The sequence below is a fragment of the Doryrhamphus excisus genome, linkage group LG22, assembly GCF_037039965.1.
Source record: "Doryrhamphus excisus strain RoL-2023G ecotype Guam linkage group LG22, RoL_Dexc_Guam_v1.1, whole genome shotgun sequence".
Classification (NCBI taxonomy): domain Eukaryota; kingdom Metazoa; phylum Chordata; class Actinopteri; order Syngnathiformes; family Syngnathidae; genus Doryrhamphus; species Doryrhamphus excisus.
In genome coordinates this window covers 626,375-648,406 of record NC_136378.1, presented here as the reverse complement: position 1 = coordinate 648,406, position 22,032 = coordinate 626,375, and the positions used below count along the sequence as shown (strand labels likewise).

The 22,032-nt window shown below is 44.9% G+C and overlaps 1 protein-coding gene across 6 annotated transcripts in view; it reads right to left on the bottom strand.

Moving 5' to 3' along the window:
* Positions 1-19,326, bottom strand: part of pcdh11 (protocadherin 11) — a 136,045-nt gene extending 116,719 nt beyond the window's left edge. For 2 of the 6 annotated variants that reach the window (XM_058063961.2, XM_058063960.2), the window contains exons 1-3: positions 18,534-19,320; positions 12,748-13,328; positions 4,074-6,581 (exon numbers count right to left, since the gene is read on the bottom strand). In XM_058063961.2, coding sequence (XP_057919944.2) covers positions 4,074-6,581; positions 12,748-13,287 — 3,048 coding nt within the window. In that variant the 5' untranslated portion in view covers positions 13,288-13,328; positions 18,534-19,320. Of the gene's footprint in view, positions 1-4,073; positions 6,582-12,747; positions 13,329-18,533 lie in introns of all 6 variants that reach the window. The other 4 variants (XM_058063957.2, XM_078788330.1, XM_058063959.2 and 1 more) reach the window with 4 other exon arrangements.
* Positions 19,327-22,032: the final 2,706 nt, after the last annotated feature.

Below are 22,032 nucleotides of genomic sequence, written 5' to 3'. Positions count from 1 at the left end.
CCCCGGAATTAGGAGGCAAACTAAAGAATGTGTTGGCCTTTGCCCCCCCCCCCCCTGCCTGTTGGCGCTGACATCGGAGATCACTCAAGAAAAGGTGGCGCTGGTTTAATCGGCCCCCACTAAAGTAGACGCCATCACATCACTGGCGGCCAGGTTGACCTCTCGCACAAAGAAAATGATGAGATGGGTAAAAAGAGAGGAGGGGAGGAATGTGTGTGTGTGGGGGGGGGGGGGGGGGCTCTGTAGAATATATACGTATATATGTATGTATATATATATATATAGTAAGTATCTTTCACAAGCTGTAGTCTCTAACGGCGACATCTCCACAGTCCATGGATACATTTGGCTGACCTTCACCTGTAAGCAAGTTCATATTTGAGGCGGTGGGGGGGGGGGGGGGGGGCGCTTCACATTATTTCAAACGGCTTTCAGCGTGTGGGGGATGCGGGCTCATTAAAGCACATATCCCAAACTTTTATGTCCCAAATAGGCAACACAGTTACTGAAGGATTAGCTTGTTTTTTTTAAGCAGGATTCTGGTGTCTTAGCCTCAGTGGCCTAAAATAGCACATGGTTTAAAAAATACCTGACTTTGATTCGTAATAATATTTAGAGCATGGCGTTGTGGTGGAGCCTTCGTAAACAAGAAGCTATTATCACGTCACTTTAGGCTCTGAGGCTGACACACCCTTGTATCATCTTTGAGGATCACCGCCTCCTTCCCTCATCTTATCAGCCTTAAACCAAACCTAATTACAGCGATTTTAATCATACTGTATTACGAGTGATTAACCCTTTGGTGCATTTAATTAACCTTTGCAGCCACAGATTTCCATCATGCTTTTTTCCTCCATGACACAGGCTTTAAATAATCATACTTAAAACTGGAGGGAAATCTAATGTCTAAAGTGGGAGCCATCACTTGTCAATTGCTTAAAAGGGACACAAACATCCAGATGTGTTGTGAGTTTAACGCTATTAAAGGTCTGCTTGATAAGTTCAACTAACGAGGATTTATGACAGGGTTGTCCAAAGTGCAGCCTCGAGGGGGGGCATTTGCAGCTTGTTGCTGTTTTTTTATTGGTCCAAGACACATTCTAAAAATAGAATTAAATAAGAAAGCTAAAAAATCAACAACAAAAATGAAAAAAATCAGCAGTAATTTTGCAAAAATAATAAGAAAAAAAGTCAATTCAAGTGATTTATAAAGCATCAAGTACAAACAGCAGTCATCTCATGGCACTTTGCACATGATGGTCACATTCAGAAATGACAACAAAAGCAAGCCCTCGGCGACGGAGGCAAGGAAAAACTCCCTCTGGGCAAGAAACCTTCAACAGAAGCCATTATTTTGGAAAATAATAATGTTGCCAAAAACTTCACAATGTTATAAGAATGAAGTCCAAATATTATGGCAAAGAGTAGAGAAGAAGATGGTTGAAATAGTTGAAAATTTGAAACAAAAAAAAGCAGAAATGGGGAAAAAAGTGCACCAATTTTACAAGAGCAAGATCAAAATATTAAGAGAAAAAAAATATATTCCAACAAATAAAGTTTCAATTTTACAAGAATAGACTAAATATTATGAGGACAATTGTCGTTTTAGTAGCATAGAGCTGAAGTATTAAAGAAAAAATGTGGTAATATTATGATCAATATGTAGTAATTTCTGGAACTTCTGGAAAATGGTCCATTTCACCGATGGGACGAAGCAGAGATGCAGCCTTTTCTGGAAATATCTACTGGATAACTTAACATATCTGTATGTGTTGCCTTACAAAATATCACAGTTGCATCCTTTCATTTGTGTGGCCCTCCCTACAAAAAACGTGCCCCTCCCCCCCCACGACTTATTTCTTAGAGAATACAAATGAGCACAATGAATCAGAACTCCATAAATCAAATAATATTTGAGAGACTGTTTGCTTATCACAAATGCATCGACTTTAAATTGATTCCAAAAAGCCTCTCTGTGCTGAACCAGTGAAAATCACGGCCAAAATAGGAATATATAATAACGGATAATAATTCAGAGTTGAGGATGCCCAGCTGAATATTTCAACGTATTCGATGGCAGCCGTGACTGTGTGTGTGTGTGTGGGGGGGGGGCAGGTTGTGAGTTTGTCACATAAACATATTATGAACGACCAAATCTTGAGCACTCGGGGGGGTGGGGTGGTTTTGGGGGTGGTAGGCTTATGTATTATACAGCGAGTCAGAGCATGGCTTTTAACCAGGCTTTAAAATAAAAGGTGGATGAAGACAATGACGACCAGCTCTGTGTGGGTGTCCTCATAAATTATCCTCCGAACAATATTTCAGGGGATAAACAGTCATTTAGCCAAACTATGCCTCAAGGCACATAAACGCCACAAATCAAAGCACCAGGGGAGACAAAATGCAAAACACACACACACACACACACACACACACACACACACACAATGATAGACACGACACACAAAAGCAAAATCCCCGTCAAAGAAAATGACAAGATTGATGCAATGTCATGACGATGACCCAGAATTGGATGGATGGAAGAATCCATAATTACAATCCAAAAAGAGACACAAATGAAAGCCAACCAAGAAACAAGCAAATCCTCCAGAAAGGGAAGAAAGACACAAATGGAAAAGCAAAGTGATTTGGCACCATACCATGTGACTAAACGTCCCCCCGATCAATATGTCCAAAAATCTGGAGTACCCAGTATCCGGGTGTGTTTTCAGACAGAAATCCCAAATGGGATGCAACGTGAGCTCATTTAAACAACGCACCGAACGCGTATCTACATATGCAATTTATAACAATAATTGGGGTCATTAAAGACCAGCGTTTATGAGCTAAATGCAATGTCGGCCGGGCAGGCTTTTTATGGACTAGTGCTCCCTTGGTGTTTAAGTATATTGGTCTCCCAGCTCTGCATCACCTTGATCCCCGCGACCCCCCTCGCTCCCCCGCCCCGAGCAGTACTTAGTCTTCCCGGCAGCGTTGTGCTCTCGCCGCCGGCACCGAGCAAGGCCACCCCTCCTTACTTCTGATTTACATTTATTTCCCTCATCTGCTTTTATTTATTGGGGCACTTCGCATTTGGCACATTTCTCTTTATGGAATCACGGGGCCTTTGCTGTACTACCTCATTCACACGGGCATTTCTCCCAGGAAGCAACTCCCCCGCCACAATAAAGGCAGCACTTTGTGTTATTGTATTTTATGTTTTCAATGATTGCTGATTAAGTGAGTAGTTTCTGTCAATCTGGTTGCTGAGCTTGGTTGGGGGCTTTAAAGCTCAATTCAAGACGCATGGTGTCTTTTTCCAACCTTGTACCAATTGTCAGGGCCAACATGGTACTGATAACGCTAAACTTTTTTAGATCTACTTTTTGTTTGACTTTGTGTACCCCTGAAGGTAAAGGACTCAAACAAATCTTTGTCCAGATTGTCCAAATCAAATATTGTAGGATCACTACTCACACATGACTATCATCAGGTGGACCAGAGTATGGGGTGGAGGGTGTAGTGTCCTAATATTAGCCGACAGTGTAAAACAGCGACGGTCAGCTTGTGGTGGTTGAGGTCCGTCCATCATTCGCATTATTTTTAACATCACAAATGGGAACAGTACCGTAAATCACAGGGAAAATAAAATATTTTTTGAAGAAGACATTTTTGGGCCCCACGTGTAGCGAAAAGTGATTTTGAAAAAGACATCAATTTTGATTTCGGGAGCCCCCCAAATTCCTCAGACCAGCCATCGCCATTGCACTGCTGCAGTTCATCAAGCTTTGAATATGAAATTAACCTGCGCATGTAAATGATTATGCAATTACGAGGGCGCATACAGGATTAGGACGTCTCTTTGGGGGGGCGGGTCCTCTAAGCGCAGTTGTAATTCATCCTAATTTTTAATTGCAAATGACATTCATGTGAACATTTTTCTGCCCGCTGTTGAAAAGCACTTGTGCTCCGTACTGCCACCTTCCCTTTGTCAAATCAACTACCCGGGGGCGGCAGGGGGAGTGCGAGTGGGGACCAGTGTGGGCGGGTTGAAGAAAGAAGTCATGAATTACCTGTCGGGTGGTGATTTGCCCCGGACTCTTGAATCCCCCCTGACAGCCACACTCTGAGACACTGTACGGGTCGGAGCTCGTGGATGAGCACTTAGAAAGCGAGTCGCAGCCCACCACGAACGTGTTGTCCAAAGGGAGCTCCTGGATCACGTGGTGCTTCTTCGGGGCCACCGGAGTCTCCGGTTTGATTTGAAACGTAGGCTGGGGGGACGCAGACTTGTAATGCTTGGCTAAGTCTGGGCTGTCGGGTTTGAAGGTGGTGGGCGTGGTGGCCCAGTTGTACTTCCCCATGGTTTGCTCCTCCAGCTCCACGGGGAGATCCAGCGTACCATTAACATGCTCATGGGTGGGGTCGTCAGGCTTTGATTCATCTATGGTCACAAAGTTCAGGAGGAGGCTCTTCGGGGAGCGCTTCTTTCGCTTCTTCTTCTTTTTGATCTGACGGTTCTCTTGGTTGGGCGACACCCACTCGCCGCTCTGCTTGCTCTTCTGGACCACTTTGTGTCTGGGAGTCTGTCGGCAGCGCACCAAGGCGGTCACAAATATCACCAAGATGACAGTCATGGTCCCGGCTATGATGGCGATGACAACAATCACGTACCCGTTGGCTTGAGGCGTTACCTCAGTGTCCCCGATGTTACGATCCAGCGGCGTCTCCATGCTCTTCCTCAGCTGTTCTTGGATAAAAGTGGCATTTGACACAGTGTCGTTGACAAATAAATGAACGAGCGCGATGGCTTGTAACGATTCAGGCTGGCCGAGATCTCGGACTTTGACAACCAGCCGATGCAGCCCTTGATCCGCCGCCACTATTTTCTCCTGCAGTGTTATGTTACCTGTTGTTTTGTCGATGGAGAAGAGGCCTCGAGGGGAGACCCTGGATGTGATGATGATGCTGCTGGTAATGCTATACTGTAGCTCAGCATTCATACCTGTGTCATTGTCAATCGCAAACACCCTTGTAACAACAGCACCGGGGGTGGTGGTGGTCCGTACCAGGTCATACGAGTAATTGGACGAGGGAACAACGAACACAGGGCGATTGTCGTTTACGTCGACCACATTTATAGTGACCTTGGCGTAGGAGGAGCTAGGGGGGTCGCCTGCGTCCACCGCTTTCACCATAAACGTGTAGGAGCTCTGCTGCTCCCGATCAAAGGTGATATTGGGCTTGATGACACCGGTTTGAGGGTCGATGATGAAATGGTCTTTCCCGTTCAAAATGGACAGAGTCACAACGGCATTATCTCCCGCGTCTGCGTCCGTCACTGTGATCAAGCCCACAGTTCCAAAGAGCGGAAGATTTTCAGGCACATAGAAGTTGTACTCGGGGTGCGTGAAAGCCGGGCTGTTGTCGTTAAGGTCCTGCACGATTAGCCTGACTGTGACATTGCTCTGCAGGGACGAGGAACCGTTGTCCCTCCCTATGACAGTGAAGGAATACCTCTCCTGCTTCTCTCTGTCCAGCCGTTTGCCAACTGAAAGAACTCCAGATCGTCTGTCTATGTTAAAGCCATCGGGGGCATCGGGGCCAAGGGTATAAATAATCTCGGCGTTATGTCCGCTGTCGGCATCAGTGGCACTGATTTTGATTAACTGTGATGACGGGTCATTATTCTCTGGTATGGAAAGTTGGATTTCTGGCTGGGGGAAGATGGGCGCATTGTCGTTCTCATCCTTGATTTTAATTAAAACCATAGCTGAAGTGTTCAAAGGAGGCGTCCCCCTATCCGAAGCCACTATCCTAATTGCATATTCTCGAGTCATCTCGTAATCGAGTGGAGCAGCTGTCTCCAGTAAAAACTGATCATTAAAGACGGGCTTCAACCGAAATGGAACATCATGGTCCGTGTAGCAGGTGACTTTGCCGTAGAGATCCGCATCTCGGTCCGTGACTGTGATGAGGGCTATCTTGGTGTTGAGGGGGGCATTCTCGGACAACAGAACCGTCCCGTTCACCAGGTTGATGATGTAGCGAGTGTCAATGGAGGGAACGTTGTCATTAACATCGGTAACGTTGACGGTCACCGTGGCCCTGGAGGGTGTGGAGCTGCCGTCGCTGGCCAGGACTATGAGTTTGTGAACGGGAGTCAACTCCCTGTCCAGTGGCTGCTTCACAGTGATCAATCCCGTCGTGCTATCGATGGCAAAGTGCCGTTTGGTCGCAGCAGAGATCTGGTTACTGAAGGCGAAGTGAATCTGGGCATTGGACCCGAGGTCTGCGTCTGTGGCGTGAAGCTGAACGACCGATGTCCCCGCGGGGGCGTTCTCCGGTACTGTGACCTCCAGGTCGCTATTCTTGAAGACAGGGCGATTGTCGTTGACGTCGGAGATGGTGACTTGAAGGATGGCCGTGCTGGACTTGGGAGGGTTGCCACCGTCTTCCACTTTTATCTTCATGACGAAAGTGTCCTTCTGCTCACGATCCAGGTTCTGCTGAACGATCAGCTGCGGCCACTTGTCACCCTCGGGTGTCTCGATGATGTCCAAGCCAAATTCTCCAACACTCTGGAAAGAGAAAAAAAAAAACTCCAAGTTACTTCCACATTTCGTAAGTGTCGTCGGAACACGACACCAAGCTAGTTAACTTTTGCAAACTCAGAACAGCATCGTTGGCGGCTCCAATATGTAGCGATATCTTTCGTAGGTGGCTGAGACGTTGTCAGTGCGGTGCTGAGTGTGTGGTGAAGCTAGTCACTAGCCAGCTGGTAGCAGTTCTTGGGACTAACAATAACAATAATTATACCAATGTTACCGCAGCTTGATTACTATGCTAATATACATGATTAATTATGATGTCAATTGAGCGTGGTCGGTGGTGTTTTTTATAGGCGAAATGGGGGTGTCCCATTACATGCATTCTTAGCTTACACGCAGAACAGAGAACAAAGTGTGTTCATGTCGCGCATAAAGATTGTGGTGATGGGCAAAATTTGCAAAAGTGCATTTTTCCTTGAAGAGTCAGCGACATCCTGAAACCAGATCGCCGCACGTGCTGTGCTCATCCCACCAAGCGAGCGTGGCCATCCACAGTAATGTTGCAAGAAGCACAAAGAAAACATAAAATGCCATGTAATGATTTGTAAAGTGTGACAATTCATTGTAATAATCCCCCCCCCCACCCAACCAACCGTGGCTTGCACATCCTTCTCTTGAGGTTTCAATGGGCCTTTGTGTGGGCTAGCATACAGCAGGCATATTTAAAGGCCTTGTTAACAAGAGCTACGATGGTAGACACACTAATAACCTCTGAATTCAAAAGCACTGCAGGACCAGATCACCTTATTTTACCAGCAGCCGTGGTGAAGAATAGCAAATGTTCAAACTGCTTTTTGTTTCAGAAGTGCTAAATCAAGGCAAGTGTAAAGCCAGGGGGAGAGGAAAGCAAATGTATCAGAAATCCCCAGGAGAAACTGACAGAACTGGCAAAGCTTGTTAAGAGTAATTGCATTCCTCTCCAAATATAGCACTAATATTTAGTTTCCAACAGAGTATGGTATGGATCCACGCACAAGTCCAAGTCGAAGGGAGCGGATTGAAGGCTGGGGGGAGAGGCAGCACGAGAGAGAGCAAGAGAGAAGGAGGAGGAAATAAAAAGATCAAGCCCATGAATGAGCTGCATGCACATTATGAAACAAAGAAGCCCTTTGAAGCTCTTTCAGTCAGAAGCAGTTTCATGGTAAAACAAGAAAAAGGCTTCTCTTTAAAAAGATAAGCTTCATGCTGCACATAATGTTGGAAACGATTACTCTCGTCTCGGCACAGCCATCAAATGAGATTAAGATATATACAATTTCCTTGTTGAAGCAGGGGAACATTTGCGCTAAAGGGGAACCCGGTACCGTCCTGGTGCCAGCGTGAGGCCGACGCCGGGGAACATGCAGGTGCAGCATGTAAATGATTGTGTACTGTGGAACAAATTGCTTGCCGAGAGAGTGTTGTCAACACGATTGACAGAAGTACTTAAAAACAGCCAGCACAGCAGCAAAGATCTCTCGGACCTTCTGAGGCACGTTACGTCCATGCAAGAGTCTTCAACTTTGCAGCTCTCTAAAACACAAAGCCTTATGGATTCGTTTTTTTGCACAATCCACAGCTCCTCCAAGCAGTGGTTTGGTTGCTGATCACCGCCTCAAATTCTCACAGCTACAGCACAGTAGCTTAGTACTGGCCTGCCGATTTCCGACAAAGACTGATGTTAATAGCAGGATGTTGAGTTAGGATGCGTCAAAAGGAATGTAACACAATGATTTATGAGGCCGCATTTCCTCGATGCTTTTGTCTCGGTTTCACCCAATTTTACAGCTGACAAGACAGCACTCAGTGCATTTCAATAAGTCGAGGAGAGCTATCTCTCAGGCCGTGCAACGCTCCTGAATGCAGAATTAGTCTGGCGGATTGTGATAAGATCTGAGGCAGGCTAAGGGAAGGCCAAATACTACCAGGAATCACTCGCTCCAAACCCCGGGGCTCAGAAAGACCAACGGAACTGCTGCTAAGTGTGCAGAACACGTCACACCGTACCTTTTTTTTTGTCACTGCACATACTGGACGGCTACGCTGACTTCAGGAACATTAAGGACTTGGCTTTCATATGGCATTAATGAGCCAACAATTTCTGAGATGATGAGCGAGGGATTGGGGCACTATGGTGGATGTGGGAGTACACAATGTAATCAGAGACGGCTAATTTGAAAGAAAAGGATTGAAGGATGCCAGCAGAGGAAGCGTTAGCCGCTGAGGAGCAAAGGATGACTCCTCAACCCTCTTCTCCTGACAGCGCCTCCGATTATCAGAGGCTGCATCTTTTAGTCAAGTTGATGACCTTATTAAAACTCAGAGGAGACTGAGATTGGCTTGCGAATACATCAGAAGGATTGCAGTGGCGGTGACGGCCGTGCGCGGTCGAACCGCAGACCGCTATTCATCATAAGCCGTAGCTGCTCTTTGTGATGCCGAGACAAACTTGCCATATTTGTTTCTTATTCTTCCCTCATCCTCGTTGCCACACCTCATCCATTTTGTCTCTGACTGTGTCACACTTCGAAAAAAGACAAAAGATGTATGGGGACTGTATTCTCCTCAGCTGCTTTGATGCCGCAGTACCAAAAAAAACACAAATAAAAAATACATCATTTGAATACATATGCTGTATGACACGTTCTACGAAACTGCAGAGCCTTACAATCATTTTCTATTCTGTGTCTTTTAGGGAACTGTTGGCTGTGGGTGAAATGGAACATTCATTCATTCATTTTCTACGTGACTTGTCCTCACTAGGGTAAGCTACGCTGGAGCCTATCCCAGCTGACTTTGGGCGGCAGGAAGGTTACACCCTGGACTGTTGGCCAGCCAATCACAGGACACATATAAACAAACTAGCATCCGCTCTCACGTTCATAGCTATGCTGCTAATTAACATAACATGCATGTCTCTTTTTCTAGAAGTAATATTATTTGCAGTGAAATTAAAATATGCACACAATTTGTGCTACACATAATATTGACAGCATTGGAAATCCAATACCAATCATTACCTTTCGTTATGTTAGCATGGGAAGTAGCATGGGCCGGAATGAGATTCTGACCGTATGGAACACTGGGCACAAACATCACGCTTTCACTGTATTACATTTACAGCTCTAAAATGACTTATTTTGAAATATCTTTATATATACGTATATTTATTGTAAAGAAGGTCTTATAAAAACTTGATACCATAATATATAACACAATATATGTATTTAATATAAATAATAAGAAATAACTGAAATAATAGTCCACTGTAGCTAATGGATATTTTTATAGTGGAAAAACACAACAAAGCAAAATACAAATATATGTAGAAGATTTTTTTTCTTTTCTAAAACGCGACAAGCAGTAGTTATAGCAATCTCCAGATATCAAGAGAAAGAATAATTCTATTTGTTGTGCACGGTAGCATTATTCGGAATTTTTGTCCCTTCACATTCACATAATTCCGACTGGAAAGCCACAACATCCTCCCCGCCCACTGTATATCGGAATAAACAAGGTCAGTGGTCGAATGTTAATTCCAAGAGACATCGGGATCAGCCAACCAAATTGCAGACATCCACTTCATCATGCAGTTTATCAGCGAGACAAAGCCTTTATAGCCAGCAGCAGCACATTGATCTACGCAAGGCGACTTGAACAAGACACCCACTTTAAATGTGTATGAAGACGCTGACACAGATGAAAGTCGGTTTAATGTAGTGTGTGATGCTGCAAATTCATTCAGTGGGATAAGAAAAGAGGTCAGTGTGAGAGAAGCCAAAGCCAAACTTTCAAGCTGAAATGCAGAACCCCCCCCCCCCCCCCCCCTCAGTCCCGAGTACGTTTCAGTCTTGGTTTCTGTGCTATCCTTTTGAACAAATAAAGTGATAGAATCTGCTTCTTCATCTTTCTCCATTCATGCATGGGATTGCTTTTTTTGACCTTGACCATTTCATAGGATGGCTTTCTCCGCAGTTCAGGTGATGTGACAAACACTCCATTGGACCACACTTCCAGACTCACTTTCACAATCCTGATTACAAACTTTGATGCGCCGTGCTGGAGCACTGCGTGGGGTAGACATGGGAGACGTGGGCCAAACACGCACCGAGAAGATTCTCAAGGCATTGAATGGATCGCAACTGGACCGTTCCAAGACTAGGTGGGTTAGGTAGGACAGCTCTAGTCTGCAATTTCCAGTCTGTCTATCTATCTGTCCATCCAAAGGTTTCACCGCTGTTAGCATCCCATTCAGATGAAACCATGGTCATGGAAACCAGGGTTGCTGTGCCCCGTTTCATCATTTGACATCACTAAAGAGACTACTCCAAGATGCCAGCTCCTTTAAAGGATATGTAAATTGGATCTTGCACCAAGGTCTTAGACTAGGGTCGTCCTATCTAGTCTAGTCCCTGAGTATGAACTGATGAAGCCTGCTCGGATGAGAGGCGAAGCGTCTTCTAAGACACCTGACGAGTCCAGCTGTGATGGATTCAGTTCCCCGAGAATACAATGACCTGGATGGCTGAAAATACTCACGGACACAGAGATGATTGTTTTGTCCGTTCTGTGTACGGCTGACCCGGGCACATCAAATGCAAACGGACAGTAAGTTTGTAAAATACAACGCTAGCACACACGAAAAACTGGGCAGACTTCTGTGTGTGTTTTTGAGACAAATCTCACAGGACCGCATATTGGTAGTCCAAGGATGCTTTAGCAGCCAAGAGCTATTCTAGGAAATGCTTGCACATCCTTTCCCCACTAAACCCTTGACTTTCCCCTGCACTTTAAGAGTTAAAAAAAACAACAAAACAAAACACGCGAGTTGAAAATGTCGCCGTTCTTTTTAATGCTCCCTGCTGTATTTTACTCATGGAACCTGGAACACAGGGAAATTAATGGAGAATACAATGTGACTACGTATAATGAGAAGGGCTAAATCAGGGACGCGGTGCCAAGGATGCTCTAAAAGGAATATTCTGTGAAAGATAATACAACCACAGCAGAGGAAATGGTTTCAGAAAGAAAGCTTTATATGGTGAAAAGGGGCCAAGGAAGTGATTGCAGATGATCATTGTAATGAGCAGAGCATTTGCTTGGTAATTTTCCAGGCATGAACAATTCAGGACATTGCACTAGAGAGGCTCTGGCAGTTGGGAGACTCTTTAAAAATGCTAATTAGTATTCAAGGCAGTGCAGGGACAATGATGATTCTGTTCTTCCCAACCCAAAGTCAACTCTATCCCAGACCCCAAGATGGACTCTTCATTTTTGCCTCACGACGTTCCCTCGCATCCCTTTATTTGCAATGTTTCGGCTTCCCTCCAGAGTGCTTGCATCTCCCCCTTTTAATTAAACTTCATTTGTCATCTTCAATATTCATCTATCCACAAACAAGGCATGTTGTCTAGACTGCAAATGAGCAATGCATGATATTATCCTACTTTTCCAGGCTACCGGGCTTACTCCATTAGGCGGTGGAGAATATCGCAGCACATTTTAATAGTGCATCAATTAGGTGATGAGGAAAAGCGTTCCCTCGTTTTGCACGCGGCATCTATTAGCATATGTGCATTTCTTCTTAGCTCAGCTTTAATCCGCGACGTTCAGCCCGTACGTACTGCATGGCAGTAGAAGATTCACCTTGTGCTGCGTCTGCGGTTTTTACCTTTTACCTACCTCGTAGGTTCTGATCACTATGAATGCTAAAAACTTTCCCTGCAGTATTTTCCCATAATAGTACACGGACACATTCATTACGTGCCAGATTTCCATGCAGAAGTATTAGCCTGTATGGGGTGTTGCATTGGGACAACATTTTATATCGATATAGCAAGGTGGGCTACTGCAGGAGAGCGTCTGAGTCCGAGCGACTAATGGGTTAAAACGGCAAATTGTTTTCTGGTTCCTGAAGGACCATTTTTGCACCGGTACCACATAAGAATCCCCAAACCCAGTAGTAACATAAACATTGTTTCTGTAGTTGCTAGCTTACCGGGAGAGCATTCTTGTGTTTCTAAGCGATAGCGCATCTACAATAACCACATCATTCCACAGCTGCTTCCATTCAACACAATCTTCTATAGAAAAACGAAGGTCACCATCCACGCATTCCAAGTTTCCAACAGGAAGCTTAAAAAGAAGTCATGCTCACCTTGACCAGCTCGTAATGTTGAATCCCATTGATGCCAACATCCGGGTCAAAGGCAGAGGGCACCGGGTATCGGGTGTTGATGGCCGTGTTCTCCGGGATGGAGATGTTTATGACCGTGGACTGGAAGAGGGGCGCGTTGTCGTTGACGTCCTCAATCAGGAAGCGGATCTTGACGAGTCGGAAGATCTCATCGGGCAACACGGCCACCTCGATCTCATAGTAGCAGCGTTTCTCTGCAAAGACACCCGAGCACAGCTTCTCCCTGTCGATGCGGTGATTGGTGGTAAAGATCTCCCCGGTATTGGCCTCCACCCTCACCAAAGGCACGTCGCCCGTCTTGTACACAGGCTTGAACTGCAGGGGTGAGGACAGCCGGGTGTTGGGCTCCAGATTTAGGTCCAGGTCCCTGCGCAGGTTCCCGATGCGGACATTCTCGGGCTGCTCCTCCTTCACCGTGTAGTCTCTCTCCTGGGCCCAGCATACCAAGGCCGCAGAGGTGAGAAGGACCACCAGCACATAAGTCTGACTTGCTAAGTTCATACTCGAGAGTGGATGGAGGCTTCACTTCCACAGAAGCAATTCTGTCTCGAGAGAGCGGCACAGAGAAAGGAAAAGGACAGATAATGTCAAGACCGGAAAGTACATAGCGTTCGAGTTCTGCAGCAGTTATGACCTATTCATCTCCACCAGATACCAAGCTACATCCTTCCAGTGTCTTTGAGAGCAAATTAAAGGTGGTTTTACACAATTAACCTTTGCTAACATCTACCGAGCAACAGGGCGCATAAAGGATAGCACTTCACATATTCCATCAATCCATTTAATCACTTTTGATGAAACACTCCACATTTTATCTCCAAAAACTGCAGCGAGATGCTGCGCATTGACGGACGGGCCACAAAGGACCCTCATTCATGTCAAATGGCCGTGAATCAATGCGCCGCATAAGCTGCAGGTCATCAAGCCCATCGCCAGACTTCAGCTGAGCAGGAGGAGGCGTTGCGCGTTGGTGCTCGCATGCACGAACACGCACGTCACTTTGAGTTGTAACACTTGACAGCAGCTATTAATAGAGAGCCTCGTTTGCTCCAAATGTAAACAATCGAGCTGCCGAGTATTTTGTCAACGCCGGTGTGAGCAGACAATGGAAGGAGACAGACGGCATTCTTAAACGGGAAATATACATTTGGATTCATGCATTTCATTTGTTTGCTCATGAATTAAACTCAGACGGGTTCATCATTACGAAGATTCATTCATTCGCTGACTCCCAATGCGTGTTGTGCTGCAGCCATTAACCGATACATAGATGGACATGTGGCTACATTGACTTGATCAATGAACCACGATTTATTTGATTCATTGTTATTTATTGGACACTATTTTTGAAAAGATGGCAGACCCAAATGATTTGGATCTTGTTTCCATGCTACTTTGGTATGGAGCAGATGAGAGCAGAGGATGGGTCATGTCCATCTTCTTTCGGCAGCACAGCAAACAACAACTCCATCCCCGGACTGTGCAGGTCATCCTGAAGCTGTGACCGGAGAGTGCATATTTGCTTTCCGTCTTTTCCAAGTGGCCCCAATTCCAATTCCAAAATTCAAAGTAGGTCATGGAAGACACTAAGGCACTTCTGACTTCATTGCTGCTGCACGCTTGGCGGCCATATTGACCGCTTCCAAACCGTTTTTATGACGCCACTTATTCAGATTGCGGCTTTGTGTTGTTTTCAGACACGTTGTGATTCTTTTCATCGATTTTAGGGTTGGACAGCTGATCATCATGATGTCGGTCTCCATTAAATGCTTGCGTTTCTTGAACTTTTCGCTAATAGCTACATAGTGGTTTGTGTGTTTTTGTGTTTCAAAGTTGGTTTACATGTTTTAGTGAAATACTCACAATCTACCAGTAACATTCATGAACACATACAGTAGACATTAAACATTAAAAAATATTACTCTAAAGCAGGGCTTTCACAGTGAGGGCAAAGCAACACGTGGATATGCTAAGAAGTGATATACTGTATATTCTATGGACGATGGATGGAACGATGGATGGATGGATGGATGGATGGATGGATGGATGGATGGATGGACGGACATTAGGCAACTCAGACTGGAGATGTTGGTGCTTATCATTCAATCATTCATTTCCTTCAAAAAATGGTAGAAATTAATGACGCTTGTGTTTTTTTGACTGGGGGGCACAAACAGCTGCTTGGGAAGAGGAAGTATTTCCTGCCTACTGAATTTCTCTATTTTCCAGGAGTCAAACAATAACCTGTAGACAAAGACATGAATACCTAAATTGCACTACAGGGGTCCTCTGCCTTGGCAAGGCACCCGCATCCATTGAAGCTCTCGGCCCACCGACAAAGGGGAATTGATTAAAAATAAGAATTTAATTTTGCCAGGATGTTTTTTTTAACTGCAAATATTGCAAGACATTTCTTCCCATATGTGTGATGAAAGCGGCCAAGCGAGACTCATTAAAGAACAGTTAGATGGGAAAAAGCATCAGCGTGAGTCTTATTTACGCTGCATGTGTAGCACAGGTGGCATTGTGCTGCTGCGTCAAAATATGGATGAGCGACGTTTCATCGCTAACTGTGGCACACTTTACTTTGAAGTGTGCATCTTATCAGATGGCCAATTCCTTCACCGTGATGATGGCAAGGCAGTCCAAGCCGCAAGATGCGGTTTGAATGAAAGGCTTAAACAAGATGTGATTCACTGGCGTGAATATGGAAGGAAAGGGGGGGCTTGAATAATGATCTAGATTTTGTCTCCCTTATAAATGTGACATTAATGTTCTGCAGGATGATAGGGAGGAGAGTTTATTGAAAGAGAACACTGAGATTTACTAGAATTTAGAAGATAGCAGAACACTGGACGCCATGGTATGTATGTACATACTGCATTCATCTAATGGATGCCTGTAATGACGATGGTCAGAGGGTCGCTTTAACAGTGAATACCTTGTATACCAATAGAAATGCATCATGATGTTTGCATTTCAGAGTTCTATTTTTCATTGACAAAATAATGGATCATTTGCTTTAAAATCATGTAATTGAAACGTATGGTTGGAAGAGCTTACTGCATGATCAGATAATATTGCTTTCTACAATTCTGTCAAAATAGGAATTCATTTTTGAGATTTTTTTAAAGCACATTAGATCTAGGCTTTAACGGGGCCACAGGAAATGATGTGGCGGACCAGATCTGCCCCCCAGGCCATGGGTTTGACACCAGTGATTTAGGGCATGTGTCAAGAGCGTTACTAGGCCACTTTAGAATAAACACTTAAAATATTGTTTTTAATAAATGCATAAATGACATCACATTTTATGTAATGGATACCAAAAACACCATCTAACTTTATTTCATGTTGCACAGATTGACATTACTAATTTATATTTGGGCTTTTTCTTTCACCTGAAATTTGCTCCCAAATGATGAATCTATGTTGGAATGCATAAAGGGAAGAATCTATGACATTAATGCGTGCTAATGTAAATACCGGTCCAGTCCACACGCTTAAGTTAATTCATGCTAGCCTGTTATGACACACCAACCGGCGTTAGAATTATTATGAAACAAAGCCCAGGCTCCTACTGTTGGATATTAATCTAGCATATGTTCATTATTGCAGCTGTGGTTGACAATAATAGAGAACTGCACTGCAACATGGTACAAATGTAATGTTTGCTTCTGTCAGGACGATCTTCTGGAGTGCAGTGGTTAGTATATCATGGGAGATAGCGCTTGGTCCAACCACGGTATTTTCAGCCCAATTCCCCAACATTAGTGCATGTCACAACACTTTACAATCCCGTCTATGCGGTGACAAAGCCCAAGCGGGAGGAGGAGCTATCCTGGCAGGAAATAAGTAAGCGGCAGGGAAGATATCCTAGTGTCACTCAGTGAGTCTTCTTTGCTTACATTTCGCTCGTCTAGTCTCTTGAAATGCTATTTTGAGCTGCAGACAGCAGGTTGGATCCACTCGGCCAAAGCCAAGCGTCTCTTGGGAGACGGCGTGAAGAGGAGCAGGCCTGTCCTGCATCACGTCCCATGGAAGTGTGATGGACATGGCTTCTTGCTGTTTGGATCAGAGGAATATAGCAGGGGAAGGTCATGTATACAACCTCACCTTCACCCCTAAAATGACCTCAGCCATCAACTTTCACTCTGGTTAGCCTGAAGACCCCCGAGCTATTGGCGCTCTTCATCTTCAAACCGGCGGGAGCCGTCGATCCGTGGGGATTTTTGAAAAGAAGGCATCCATATCGGTAAAACTTTTGATTGTCTTAGGGATTGTCTCTTTGAACGGGTTTAAGGAACCCTGACAGCCTGACAGACCAGGTTTCTGTCAAGATCACTCCGTTCTTCTTTTTTTCCCCCACGTCAAACAATTTTCCTTTTGCACGAAAAAAAAAGAAATACGTTCACTCTGGGGAAATTATGACAACGCAACGCAAGGCCGTCCTCCTGGAAATGGAGAAGGTGCCAAAAAATGCTGTTTGACTTTGACAGTATTGAAAGTAGGCTATGACGTTTAGTTCCAGGCAAGTTCCAACATCAGCAGGATTGGACGACTACGCTATTCCGGCACGTTAGAGGACGTGAACACATTTAGCATATTAACATTTGCCATTCTGCCGTTTGATGGAGTAGTCACTTGTTCATACGTCTTACGTTTTGTTTTGGCTAACTAATTAACTGACGTGATCACAGACGACAAGGGGCCGGTCGGTACTTATTGTGGGTCAAATCTAATACTGCATCATGTACTGATGCGCAATTAAGAGTTGCCGCATGTCGAAATGGATTTACAGAAGAGGTGTTCATCGAATGCTAGGTTTGGTATTGTGCTTGTAGTGCGGATGTACAGAACAGAAGGGGAGATAATAAAATCCTTGTATTGGATCTGATTCGTGTTCCAAGTGTAGAATCCCGTATGTTAAAGATTTTAGTGGAAGGGGGGTTTAAGTAAGCTATTTGTGATGCCCAGAAATACTGTGAACTGGCCCGAATGTATCTATTTTTCCAAGTGTCTTGCTTCCGCCATAATAAGAAACACCAGGTACATGCATGGCATCCTAATTGGCCATACTGTTACTCGGCGACATGCAATCGCTCTGCGTGATGTGCTGCATGTAAATGCACAAACTGCAACCATCCAAAGGTAGCCCCTTTTGGTTTTAATACCGCTTGCAACAGCAAAACATGTGCTACTTTCCTCACTAAGGCTCATTTTGATTCCATTAACTTGCAAATGAGTTCAGTGGGCCTTTGGAAAAAAGCCTCTAATGACCTATTGTATGTGTGAACAGATTGGAGGCACAAATATGTCACAGCGATGAGGATGGAAGCATCAACGCCACTTGGACCGCTTCCTAAAAGCAAAGTGGAAATTGGTGTGGAACAGACTGATAGCCCTGCCAGGTTATAGACTGTGACAGCTCCACGGCTGGACCGGGATCTCGCTTGTTGCCGCGCACCCACGCAACGTGCTTTGCAGCCAAGATGACGAGACCAGCCACTACACTTTTATACGGAAATAGAAGGAATCGGCCCCTGTTTTTCCAACAGTATTGCATCAATACCCCCCCCCCCCCCTACCAATTCGGTGCTAATTTTCTGCAGGTGCGCAGAGGGGAGCCCGATTTATCCGTCATACATACATATGTGGCCACTTTATGGCCAATAAAGCATATTTAGGATGGACCTTCCTCAAAGACTAAAGACAAAAAACGGACCCTCGATATTAAAGAATCTTACCTTTTTTTGCTGGATGGGCTAAAAAAGAAATCAGTTAGTGGCGCCTCCGCGTAAAGACATCGCTGCTTTTCCAAAAATATTCAAAAAACAAGTGCCACATATTGAGCTGAAGCGGGGATAAGACGAGGGGGGCAATCCTCGTCGGGAAAACGTGGTGCAAATAAAAACAAAAATATCCACTACAAAAACTTATCCATGCGCAAATGAGCGGTTGTCCACACAAGCTGAAGAAAATAACACGCACGCAACTTTGTTTGAAATAAAAAATCCTCTTCACACGTCCAAGCTTCTCTTCGACCCTAACTCTGCATCCCTAGATGTGACATTTCGGTCAACACCGAGTGTGCCAAAACGTGCGCCAAACACTTCCATCCAAGCGCGTAAAAACACTCACTCTTGGCAAAACTTGCAGCTAATTAACGTTACAAGCTTGCGCACCCCCAAAAAGAGGGATGCGGTGATTTGGCTTGCCCGCCCCCTCCCTCCTCCTGCCTTCCGCCGGTTGGATCAAAGTGCGGCTCGGTGCGGCGTCACTTGCCGGAGCCGGGATGGACGCTTCGCCGTGGCCGTGCGCTCAGCTGGAAATGTCTCGGTAGTATTGGATGAACTCTCAGTGCTCGCCCACATCTCTCCCGCTCTCGCTCGCTCTCCCGGTGGCTGACATCATGGAGGAAGGAGGAGCCAAGCGCAGACTCCTCTCGCTGTGGTCCTCTTAAAGCCGCACTGCGTTGGTGAGAAGCTCGCACAGGCTTGTGAAGAGCACTTGGAAGCGCAGACTGGATGCGCAGCACCACTCCTCGCATCCACCTGAAAGCAAGAGGGGGGCACTGTTCACTTTTATTTTTATATTCCCAATTGAGCCCAGCTGTATCATTGGCACCTCTGAGGAAAGGTGGGCTTCAAACCCCCCTCTCATGTCAACAATGCTTTTATCCGGCTTGAAGGGGTGAAAACCAGCCTGATAATGGAGGTCTTCGCACTTCTTCATACTTAATATATCATTGTAGCCGACACATCCAGTGATGGCGGAAACTAAACACGTTTGAGCGGTACAGCTAAGGTGGTGTTAATTGTACTCACGGGTACTTCATCAATCCCCAAAAAAGGTGACGTGATGTGGCGTGCCGTATATTTGTCTAAATAACCGCAATGAGGTGAACCAACAACTCATTCGGTGGCAAAGCAGGGCCAAACAGTTCAAGAGAAACTGACAACCGTCCACAATCCTTAAGCACGACACAAACATGCGGCCTTTTTCTTTTTTGTGCTTTATAAAGATAGAAAAACAGCTAAAATAACCAAATATATAATTTATTATTCAAACAAGGTTCAGCGGCATTGTCATCATTAATGTTATTGTTACGATGAAGAACTACTTTTCTGGCGTAGTGACACCAGCTAGCGACTAGCTTTGCCACACGTTCGCTTCAGATGCCTCAGGTGCCTCAGGCCACGAGCAAAACGTGATGCTACCTATTGGAAAAGGTGAGGGCAAAGTGTAGCGTTCCTTTCTATTTTGCTATGTGAAATCAATGAGTGCATGAGTGCTGCCGCCACAAGGGAGCTGTGGTTCATTGAAGGAAACATGGAGTCGAACGTGTACGGTCGTCCCTCACTACATCACTTCTATATTTGGTGGTTGACTGTTGCCTGTTTTTAGTCCGAAAGCATTGGAAGACGGCTTATTTGTAGTTTTGTGGTCACTCGGCATCAGGAATGTTAGGACCAGTGGCAAGTGGAAAATACTACATGGGACAAATAATAGGCCCTCATCAACCACAACCATGTGTAAATTCATTTTAAAAAACCCAAGTAGAATGTTTGAACTGCAAAGTGGAGAGGTACAACAATACTCGCCTTTGTAAGAAACTGTGTCGACAAGTACTGAGTTTAATAATGTTATGATGCTGTGTACTATGTATCCCTCAGGACTAAAACCTAGAACCTGTGCTGTTCCATAATCTTGAGAAATAAATACCCCCCTCTGTGTCAATCAAAACTCAACTGAGTGTTTGGGTCTTTGTAAAAGCAGCATTCTTGATGCAGTTATTGTACTGGATCTCATGCGACTGCCCACGTCTGCCATGTTGTGGCTCGAGGGTACGTTCAAACATGTCAGTTTGTAACAAAAGAGTCTCAAAGTTGAGCTGCAAAGAGTTTATGTCGGACCAAAGCTCAACAAAATAATGTTCAAGTTGTAGAGCGAGAAAGTTAATCCAAACGTCAATCAAGAATACCGACTGACTGAATTACATTTTTCTCGTTACAAATCAAATTGGTATCTAGTCCAACAGGTCCTTTTACACCAGGTCATAGGACAAGGTCCCCGTTTATTTATATATTCATCTTGTACTGTGATACTGTCTTCCACTGCAAATGGAGCTACTGCAATGTTTTACACAACCACAGCCACCAAGGTAACGCTAATTAGCCTGTTTGTGTTCCCGGTGCTTTAGCATGATGCCCATTTGTGCAAGATTCCTCACAGCATGTCTTTCGGGAAGCAAAATGTTTTTGAGAGCCAACGATATTGTCAGAAAAAAGGTGGACTGTATCCTTGGCAACCTTCAGGAAGCACTTAAGGGTTATGCCCCAATGAGTTGAGTCTCTCTCTATTGCCTGCTTTCTTTCTCACATTCTCCAAGATCTCTGGAGGTAGAAAAGATTTGAGAGAGATGGGATGGACAGAGCGAGGACAATTCAATATTTACTTTGTGCTTCCTCGCAGCAGAGGTAGAATTTCAGAGAAATGGTGAAGGGACCCAAGATAGACAAGGAAGTCTGCACGAGATAATATTTGAACTTTTCCCATAGCGCGTGAATATGCAACGTGCACGGTCCTAGTTTCATCCAAAGTTGGAGATCTGAAGGAAGAAAAGGCTTCAGGCTTCCCATCTGTCATGTGGCTGCCGACGACAGAGACAAATCATACAGCGTGGGGATGTCCTACTGCTTTTCAGATGCGTTCAAGTCAATAGCAACCTTGACCGGTATGAAAACCAAATTCAGAGACTGACTAAAAGGCGGACCTTGTACCCTGCATGCTAATTAGTGAATATATTTCTAATTGGTCTAAGAGGACTTATATCTGAATAGGTTTACGGCGGGATAAAGGATCATCTTTGTGTCAACGGACATCTTGATAAAGTATCAGCGTCAGTTTTTTCACTCATATTTGAGAAATTAAAATTCCCTTTGGTTTGGTCTCAATCAGGACAATAAATCCCTAGATTAATAACCGATCAGAAGAGCATGAGAATAATCGTGAGAATATCTAGTCTAGTCTAGTTTATGCCACTAAAACCGTCTTGCGGGGGTAAAAAGCATTTGAAGAACAACACTTGACGGAGTATGGTGGGTTTCGGACACTCGCGGCAGCTCACGTTCAGCCAAGCCAAGTGGCTCACACTGACGCCCAAGTGGACGGCTAAGATAGTAACTGGAGTAGAATCCCACCATGCCGTCTCCTTTAAGAAAATCTCATCCTCTGGAGGTTTCA